The sequence below is a fragment of the Oculina patagonica genome, chromosome 2 (assembly GCF_052425735.1).
Source record: "Oculina patagonica isolate OP01 chromosome 2, crgOcupat, whole genome shotgun sequence".
In the NCBI taxonomy this organism is placed as follows: Eukaryota; Metazoa; Cnidaria; class Anthozoa; order Scleractinia; family Oculinidae; genus Oculina; species Oculina patagonica.
In genome coordinates this window covers 45356907-45367496 of record NC_135759.1, presented here as the reverse complement: position 1 = coordinate 45367496, position 10590 = coordinate 45356907, and the positions used below count along the sequence as shown (strand labels likewise).

Here is a 10590-nt window from a genome sequence, read left to right as displayed (position 1 = left end):
GTATTTTTCTTGGTGACTTTAATGTCAATTGGTTAAACCAAAAAGACAAAACTCATCTTCATAACTTGTTTATTACAAACAATAATTATAGACAATTAGTATCATGCTATACTACTGATAACAACACCACTATTGATCATATCTATACCAATTTGCCTGAACCACAAATCACTGTACACATTTTAGAAACATATTTCTCCGATCACAAAGCAATATGTGCATTAATTCAACCAAAACCAGCATAGTAATTTATTGTTCTAAAATATATGTAATCAAAAAGCTAAAGAATACTATCCAGAATATTACATTGTATTATTAAAAACGGTAACTGGACAAAACTACACATTTTTTGTGTTTATTAACACCAAATATTTGGTGAACATGATTTTTAAATTTTTTCTACAATACAATGCAATCTCCATTTAAAGAACCTCTATTGAACAAAGTTCTCTGTATAACAAACAATATTCTTTATCTTCAGTTATACTATTTAATATATAGGAACACCATTAATTTAATCAAAACTTGTGATATCAAACATGCTATACCAGTCCCTTGGCCCTTCATTACATTGAGAGTCCACTATAATGTTATTGTTTTAGTATTATACTGAAAAAAAATATTTTTGGCATATGAAATAAATGCCTCTGGTTCCAGTGGCAGATTTATGCAAAGGTGTGGAGGTTGGGGGAGGAGGGTAAGCCCTGACCTTATCATACAAATTTAAGGCCCAAAAATGTGAAAGTTTTTGTACTCCATTCTTGGATCTGCCACTGCAAAAACTTACATTTTTTCCACGATCACTATATAAATTTCAAGCCCCTATTAACTCATAGGTAAGTAACTTTTGTTTTGAGTATGGGGGAGCTGTTGACAAGTTCTTACAACAATGTTTGATTTCTTTCCCTTTTTGTTTCCTCAGCTATTCCTGTATAGTCAACCATGGAAGAACAAAAAACAGAGCATCAAGATTATATTACAGGCTATTTGCACAATGTGTCACCAATTTGGACAAGCAACAAAACAAAGTACTTTGACATGCAGATTCAAACTGGTCAAGATGAGGTGAAACGTGGTGTTTGCTTCTCTCCTCCACGTATAGATGAATTCAACAAGCACAGTAAAAGCAAGAGTCCAGTTAAGATCAACAAATTTCGCTTGGACAAAAGCACAACCAGTGTGTGCATGGGTCCTGATGTACAACTATCCCAAGTGGATAAATTGGATTTTGAAAGGAAAACTTTGCCGCAAACATTGAACCTGTCATTACTTAACTCAGTGTTTGATGGCCAACTGATAAGCCTCAAGGCAAAGCTGATAAACCTTACAGCCGCTAAAAAATTCTCATCTACCAAATCAGCTGCATTAAACAAATCAGAAGCTAATCTCCTTGACCCTCATGGATCTGCCAAACTTACTTTATGGGGAGACTTCACCTCACAAGTGACAGAAGGCAAAACCTATCATTTCACTAACTTGAGAGTGAGAAAAGACGCCTACAATAACAACATTCACCTTAACACAGCAAAAACTGGCTGTGTGATTGTTGAAGCAGTTCCTTTTGATGAACCACTTTGCATTACTAACACGCTGCCCCTTACATCAACATCAGCTTCCATTCAAGCTACAGTCTTGGGGATAAACAACAGCAGCCAATACCTCTCTTGCTGTAATTGTAATAAAAAGATCTCCTCACCTGAAACAAAGATAGTAGAATGTGCAAGCTGTGGCCTAAAACAAAGGCCAGCCTCTTGCAAAAAGCACTGGTACCTCCAGGGTTTGTTTCAGCATGAGAAAGGAACAATCAACCTAACATTCTTTGATGATACATTAAAGCAGATTCTTGGATCAGATGCTAACCTTGAGTCAGTTACTCAAGACCAGCTAGATGATATGTTTTTGTCAATGCCAAAAGTTTCCATCACCTATAACACCAAGACAAAGATAGTGCTTAACATTGAGAAACAACAGTAACAATCAACACTCTTTCAACAACATTAGCTGTTGTCTGATTGAATCATAAAAATCTTGTGTAGTGATATGATAGTTTTCCTCACCGCCAAAGCTTTGAATTACCATTTACAAGACAATGGTAACTGTCCTTCAGTCATGCAAACTATTGTGTTAAATGAACCATAAAATTGCAGTGTAGTAATATATTATATTTCCAACTACCTTTTACAAGACGTTGGACACTGTATTTCAAGCATGCAAACTGTTGTGTTAAAAGGTATTGTAGTAAAATTATTGTTTCTCTCACTACCAAAATTTCGAATTACGTTTTACAAGGCAATAGAGACTGTCTTTGAAACATGCAAACTGTTGCGTTAAAGAACCATAAAAAGGTATTGTAGTAATATTATTGTTTCTCTCACTACCAAAATTTCGAATTACGTTTTACAAGGCAATAGAGACTGTCATTGAAACATGCAAACTGTTGTGTTAATGAACCATAAAAAGGTATTGTAGTAATATTATTGTTTCTCTCACTACCAAAATTTCAAATTACGTTTTACAAGGCAATAGAGACTGTCTTTGTAACATGCAAACTGTTGTGTTAATGAACCATAAAAAGGTAGTTTTGCAATATCATTGTTTTCATCACTGCCAAAGTTTCAAATTACCTTAAATTACAGAAATGTTGTATTACCGTTCTCATTACAAAGCATTAAACACAAAGTTGAGTTTAGTTATTATATAAACAGGTCTCTCAGGTTCTTTCTTTTGCTCCCTATTCAACACAAGAGTATCATTAAGCGTGCCAATGTTTTCATTCTTTATCTTCAACAACAATTTCCAAATAGCAGACACATGTACGCATTGCGTACCTATTTTTTAAAATAGTGTCAAAAATATCAGAAGTGTCAAACAATGTTTGATGGATGCGTGATGATTATTTTCAGGTGGACTTGATATTTGCTTCATTTATTCGTAAAGCTGCAGATGTCACAGAAATACGGAAGCTTCTTGGTCCAAATGGACAAACAATCAAAATCGTTGCCAAGATTGAGAACCATGAAGGAGTGCGTAAATTTGACGAGATCATGGAAGCCGCTGACGGTATCATGGTGGCACGAGGAGATCTGGGTATTGAAATTCCTCCAGAGAAAGTGTTTTTGGCACAGAAGATGATGATTGGTCGATGCAACAAGAATGGAAAGCCAGTCATATGTGCTACACAGGTAATCATGCATAGGCAAATCAAACATTCATTCCTTCATTCATTTTTCGTTTGTTCATTTGATTGTTTTTTTATTTATTATTTGAAACCAGTCTACATTGTATGTACCCAGGAAGGCTGGAACAGCTGCCTGTGCACTTTTAAGCATTTCCTGTTTTTACTGTAGAGTGGAAACAATCACAGTAAAACTCTGTAGTCAATAAATAATTATTATTTAAATCTCCCATAAGCAGCTGCCACCACCTCTGGGATTTACAAACCAAGCTTTTTCTCCCCTCTTAAAAATTCTTGTAAACGCCATCATTGAGAAAACTGAACTGTTCAACTTTGTAGTAAATACAAATATAGTTTGTTTTTTTCTCTAACAGATGTTGGAAAGCATGATTCATAATCCTCGTCCAACACGTGCTGAAAGTTCAGATGTAGCAAATGCCATCCTGGATGGAGCAGACTGTGTTATGCTCTCAGGTTTGTCATTTATAACAACTTTTATACTATAATCACAGTGCAACACAGATTCTGATTGGTCCCTAACCATGACAAATTACGTGGTTCCTGAGAGTTTAAGAGAAGTAGCCTGAGTTGCAGACGAACTAAACCCTGTATAATGTATACTGGGGTCTAGATTTTCTGCCGTAGGCCACTGAGAAGGGGCCTGAATACTAATACTACTTCTGGCATAGCGTGAAGATATCTTGGCTGACGTGTGTTTCAAAACCTTTTTGTAAAGCATGGGAAAAAGTTGTAAACATACTTTTCCTGTTTGTGATTGTCAGGCGAGACAGCGAAAGGGCGTTATCCAGTGCAGGCCATTTCCATGATGCACAAAATTTGCCGTGAAGCGGAGGCAGCCATTTTCCACAGACAGCTGTTTGATGATCTGAGGCACACAATGAGAAGAGTGACTGACACTCATGAAACTACAGCTATTGCTGCTGTGGCAGCTTCATTTACAGCTAATGCAGCTTGCATCATCTGTCTGACACACAGGGGCACGTAAGTAGCCAGTCTTATTCACCACATAACACTTTACGTGACGGGGTCATCGCTCATTGTGTTGTGTGACAAAAGTGAACGCCGGGGGATAGTGTCTTAATGTTCTGCCAAAGGCGTGAATGGCAATGAAGAAAGAAGAATTTAATATTACCAGTAAACTTAGTTAAACCCTTGTTCACATACGTACATCACCTTTATTTAAACCTCGGATTTCAAGAGTAGCTGTTGAAGTTTATATCTCCAAGAATGAGAGAGAGAAAAAAAAGAAAAATTAAATAAAATAATGATAATAATATAATGATAAAAATAAAACCATTTATAATAATTATTACTAGACTAGTATGTGCAATCGTGCGTGCCTGGAAGGGAATATTTATAGAATGAATTCAAAGCTAAAATGACTGCCTTACTACTTTCCAACTTTGTCTCTATTCTGTTGCGTTGTTTGTTAGGACGGCTGAAGTTGTGTCGCGGTTCCGACCGCGTTGTCCAATCATAGTGGTGACACGTGATGCACGCGTGGCTCGCCAGATGCACTTGTACCGTGGCTGTTTCCCGCTCATTTATGACAAGCCACCAAAAGACAACGTCCTGGAAGAACACGATGAGAGGCTAGAGTTTGCGCTGGACATGGGCAAAAGGATGGGCTTCTTGAAACTTGGAAATCATTTCGTGTTTGTATCGGGCTGGAAAGCCGGCGCAGCTCATACCAACACGATCCGTATTCTGACCGTTATGGAGGAGAAGATACACATTGCCAAGAGCTTGTCAGAATCCGCTGATCTCAAAGGAAAAATGCACATCAAGTGAGCTGTTACCAGGACTCTGGGTTGTTCGAAGCAAGGTTACTGACTATCTAGGATTTGAGTTGACTTTGAAACAAATTTCACTACACATTATTAATCAAGTCGTGTGTTAGATTTGAGCTATATTTTTTGTTTGCATATTCTGATTTTTAATTTGTATTAGACACTGAAAGCGGTGAATTTGATTCCGTTTGACTTTTAATCCAAGATTGGTGCTAATCGTCACTTGAACAACCGGAGCCAGGACTCGACAAAAGTTATTGTTTACTGCGAAAAAAACTCCTTTCAGTTTGAAAAACTGAAATATTGAGATAGTCGATGTTTGAGATGTCAAGAGTATTTGGTACAACTGTGTGATGCCACGAGAATGATAATATTAACCTTAAATCCCACGTCAATAGATGGAAGAGTGGAGATCGCATCGTTCAAACCAGTTAGGCAGAGCCGGGATAGAGCTCCAGTCAGTAAACGATTAGCGTTTTGTGGGCTTAAAAACCAATATCTTAAAATGCCGGTTATAAGCCCTGGGTTTCGACAACTATTTGAAAAACTAAGGACGTTAGCAGGTTTATAAGGAAAACTTGGAGGAATGAGAGCTAATTTCCAGGGGAGAGACTATTTAACAATTATTCACTGAAGTGGAGGTGAACAGTGGTGGATATTTACCGCGGCTCGGTAAATATCCACTACATTCACCGGCACTGACGTGAATAATTGTTTTAGTGTATACCCCACAAGCTGAATAACTAGCGGACCAAAACACTACTTTTGTACCAACGCGACACATGTTTCTCTTCGGCTGCTCGGAGTTGAACAGTGCATGCTAATCACCTCTGAGTTAACCTATCAAAGCGCGCAAAAAGAACTATTCACTTGTGAGGTATATACTAAAACCGGAATATGTTTTGTTGTTGTCGTGGTTAATATACATATGGGCCTATAACCAGGGGGCTTAAAGGTAGAGGAGGGGCTTATAACCGGGGCTTTGCAGTATACAGTATTTAGGACTAAGTCCTGATTCGAGAAATGGTTCATTTGTTGTTTAGGCTCGGGTAGTCTGTTGTATGTGAATGTGATGTGGTGCCTTCGATCAATAGCTATCACATGGGTAGCGAGTCTAGGTAAAGATAGGAAATGTCAGTTGATTTGTCGAGATTTTTGCAGAGATTTAGGCGAAATATTAAACAAAGACAATTGTTGGCCAGTAGGCAAGTTGTAGTTAATGAAAATGTTCGGTTGCTTCAGCAGAGTGAGGTAGTCCTTAATTTAATCAGCTTTGTGAATGTTACTAGCTTAGCGGTGAAGATTAATTAGGAGCAGGTTATGTCGTGAAAAGTGTCATTGAAATAAATCGAACATATAAACTACGGGAATGTTGATCGTTTAATATGTCTTCAGAAATTTGTTGATGTACATCAATAACACCAAGAAATAAGTAATCAAGTTTATTGCAGAACAAATGTATTTACATTGTGAAGTGCTTATTGTTGCTGTCACGTGGATATTTTTGAGTTGTGTTTATTAACCCGTACCCCAACGATACTTCATTTGTGGTTTTCCGATTAAATAACACACAATAGGTGTGTTTTCTTACTTGATAACTACTTCTACCCTTCGTTCATTTTGTTACATTCAGGCACGCTAAGATTTTACTGACGAAGCCTATCGTAGGTATAAACTGCAAAAACTTTACTGTACACAGCAAAATGAAAGAATACAGAAAAAAAAGGCAAATGCAGAACTCGAGCAAAGAAAGATCCCATACTATATTTACAAATGTTTTCGTTGTTTTGCGCTGCGAAGTACTTGATAGTTATTACAAGTCACCGTACTGGAGAATGAGCTAAAAGCTTTCTCTATTCAAAAGCTCAATAAGAACTGTGCATCCCTGAATAAATAAAAAAGGTTAAGCCTGGTTTTCACTATCGGCGCAAGAATAACAGCTCTTATTTCTCCGTGAAAACGGCTTCGACTCAAGCAAAAGCACAAGCGCATTGCAGTTTTATCCTTGTGCTTGCGGCAAGCACAAGAACAAGGATCAAAATTTGTCCTTTTTGCGTGATTGCGCTTGTGCTTGCGTTGATAGTGAAAACCAGAAAAATTCCATGTTGATTTCGTAGCTCTACAGAGATACGTACAGTTTTTTCGAATTGGTTGTTTTCTGCACGAGAAAATTCAAAACGTGCTCAACAGCCAATTAGAGACGGAAGGGATCTATGTTAAGCTTACGTCATCAGTATAGAGTTTCTGTGTCGAATCCCGGATGTCTCAAAAGGGCCCATCTCTAAAGCGGGAAAAGAATCGAGCGGTCAGTCGGACTCATTAAACGGCTGAAAATCCCAGTAGCGGTTCCAGATCCTTCAGCTAAGTTGGGGGGGGGGGGCTCATCCAGGCCCTGGAATAAGGAGGGGGCCCGCTTTTTTAAACAATTTTTCTCGGCCCTTTGGGTCAAAAAAAATAGGGCCCGGCCCCCGGGCCCCTTCCCAAGATCCGCCAATGAATCGATCCTAGCGAAGGGAGAGATAGTTGTTTTATGATACATAGAGTGAACACTTACGATCAATGTCCATTTCAGGTGGGCTAATTTCTGGGAAGGACTTATTTACAAAATACTGGGAGGCGAGGTGGCCAAATGGTTAGCGCGCTGGACTCCGAGCGGTCCGGGTTCGAGCCCTGGCCGGGGTCATTGTGTTGTGTTTTTGGGCAAGACACTTTACTCTCAAAGTTCCTCTCACCACTCAGGTGTATAAATAGGTACCGGTGAATTAATGTTAGATTCTGAGTGCTAGAAATATAAAATAAATAAAAAGCAAAATAAATGGCGACGACAGTAACAAGACATTTCTAGTCCATGATCAAGCCGATGTCATTCTCGACTCCACAGCTCTTTCAGGCATGTGTCGCCGGCAGTCACGTGCAACTACAAAAGCTCTGGGGTCGAGAATGAGCTGATGTATTTGGCTTCTCATCTGAAGCATGCGCAATAGAAGTTCTATATAACATCCGGGCATCTCTCATCATCAGTTGACTGTTTGGATATGGCACGTGACCACAGTAGTAAAAATACAAGCCTGTTGAAACACTAGAGCTTTCAGACCTCGGTCCAGCCTTCCGCTGCTCTTTCCGCCATTTTGCCCGTCTGTTCTTGAACCAAGTCTGAAAAAAAAAATTTCAATTACATTAAACATTACCTTAGTTGTTTCCCTCTTAGCTTCCCCCATTCCCTCAGCTGTATACCCCTCCCCCCATTTTCGCCCCCATTTAAAAAGGAACTGTGTCACTTGTTCAAGAAACTAACATAAATTTTTCTGTAGCATTACGATAACATTTAATTAATCTTGGCTCCTAGCTGCTAATAATTTACAATGTGTTATTAAAAAAGATAAATGTGTCGCCGTGTGGCTAAAACGTATTTCTTTAAATAATTGAAATTCGTTATTTTAGTTCTGAAGTGCATCTACTAGATCATACCAGAATGACTTTATCAGGGATCCCCAATTCCTGTGCTAATGATTGACGTTTCCGAGGTGAAATGTACTGTGATTGGCTGAATGTCTTCTCCAGTTCGTTCCGCTGAAAAGCAGTAAAATGGGTTCTTGGGCATCTGATTGATTCGCCTTCCTGATGTTCAAAACCTTCTTGTGGTTGTATCCCTGCAAAGGAATTGGCAAAAGTTATTTACTTGAAATCCTTGCGCCAAAGTAAGAAAGAAATTTTCGATGGAGCCAGGTGTGTCATTGGTGCTACAGGGGCCGAGGCTCACACTGTGACCATTCGGTCAAGTCGGTGAAAAAATATTGCAGTACAATCCCCATTTCTCAATCCTCCACGGAAAGCGAAAATTGGCTCGAGAAATCGAGGGTAACATTACAAAGAAGTACTATCCGAGGAAAACGAAAATCGGTTCGGTAAATCCAATGTTTCGAGAAATCGGGAATCTACTGTAAAAAGATTTGTATAACACTTTATAGTTAATTAGCGAAACTGAATATAAACAGAAATCAAAGTTTACATTTCACAATATGTATCATCTATGTGGTGTTTTTCTATGTGGTTTAGAGGCTCTAGAACAGTAAAAAAAAAACACCACATATAGATGATACATAATGTGAAATGTAAACTTTAATTTCTGTTTATATTCAAAACTGGATTTTGATAATAAGTTAACTCTCAGCTAACAGATACATCAAGGAAAAACACTTGCTATGCTGGCTGTATAGTTCGAAGACCAAACTGAGATGGCGCTTATTAGTCTCGTTATAATCGTAATAATTGTAATTGTAACTTAAAAATTTTCTTGCCTTTATCAAAATCACCTTAAACAACTTTAACCGCTTCTGTTTTGCGATTCTGAGAAATATACAGTGTACTTCGATTTTCGAGGAATTAAGCGATTGTTACGGCATCGATTTTTGCAAGTAACCATGTTGACAAATTAGTCTAGTTAATACTTTAGGACAAAAACACAAACCTTCTCTCATACTGCCACCGCTTATAAAACTCGGACTTTCTCGTTGGCCGAAGGTGATCACGCTGGGATAAAAACTCGACACAGGTTTGGAATAAACATATGTGGTACTAGTTGATAGCTTAGCTCCAAGTCGACTCAAGTCAGAACTAGCGACAAACGGGGCCATCTCCATTGCCTATTTCAAGCAATCCTAAGAGAATCCTGCCATGAATTTGAGCGAAGTTAATTTATACCTTTATTTGCGTTCTTTCTACGTAAGGACTACATCATGAACAACTGTGATTTGGGTCAATACGCTTTCTATTTTAATGCATATTACGTTGACATTAATGTTATATAACAGGGCGAGGCTTAAATAAAAGCAACTTTAAATGTTTCCTTTTATAACATAGGAACAGCTGACACGATTATGCCGCGCCACACCCATATACTCAAATAGAATGGAACTCGTTATTGTTATTTGTTATGATGGTCGTCATGGTAACTAATCTAAGTGACGTAATCTCTAAATCACTGTTGCAGTTTACCGCATTATTGTTTGTTTTTGTTATTGTGGTCGCCCTGGAAACTAAACTAACTGACGTAACTATGTGACGTAAACTAAACTCAGTGACGTTCCTCGATGCAGTCAACAACATTATTATTTGTTATTGTGGTGGTCTCGGTATCTTAACCAAGTGACGTAATTGCTAAATCTGCTAAATACTATGTTTATTTTCTGCCACAGTATTGTTAATGCTTGTTATTATCAGGATCTTCTTAGAAAATTAACCAAGTGACGTAATCTCTAAATCGGTGATACAGTTTGCCGTATTATTTTTGTTATTTGTAAAATTGATCACCTTGGAAACTTAACCAAATGACGTAATTTCTAAATTGGTGATGCAGTTTGCCAGATTATTGTTGTTATTTGTTTTTTGGTCGCCATGGAAAATAAACCAAGAGACGTAATCTCTAAGGGCTGGTTGCCACTAGCGACGTAATCGGAAGCGGTGTCAGAGTCGGAAGCGTAAGAAGCCTTACGTTATAGTGGAATCGCAATCGGAAGCGCGACGGAATCGAAATCGGAAGAATCAGAAGGTTTCCTTTTTCTTCCGATTCCGCTTCTGCTTTCGTCGTTTTTGATTTCCTCTAGA

At 38.3% G+C, this 10590-nt stretch overlaps 1 protein-coding gene and 1 pseudogene across 1 annotated transcript in view; both read left to right on the top strand.

The window, feature by feature from the left end:
- The window catches only part of LOC144640333 (ATP-dependent DNA helicase PIF1-like), a 1787-nt pseudogene extending 1542 nt beyond the window's left edge, over positions 1-245 (top strand).
- Positions 1-6356, top strand: part of LOC144644857 (pyruvate kinase PKM-like) — a 20246-nt gene extending 13890 nt beyond the window's left edge. Inside the window, exons 6-9 of the mRNA XM_078504405.1 lie at positions 2904-3182; positions 3550-3649; positions 3958-4177; positions 4630-6356. Of these exons, the coding sequence (XP_078360531.1) occupies positions 2904-3182; positions 3550-3649; positions 3958-4177; positions 4630-4987 (957 nt within the window). The 3' untranslated portion in view covers positions 4988-6356. The remainder of the gene's footprint in view (positions 1-2903; positions 3183-3549; positions 3650-3957; positions 4178-4629) is intronic.
- The last annotated feature ends 4234 nt before the right edge of the window (positions 6357-10590 follow it).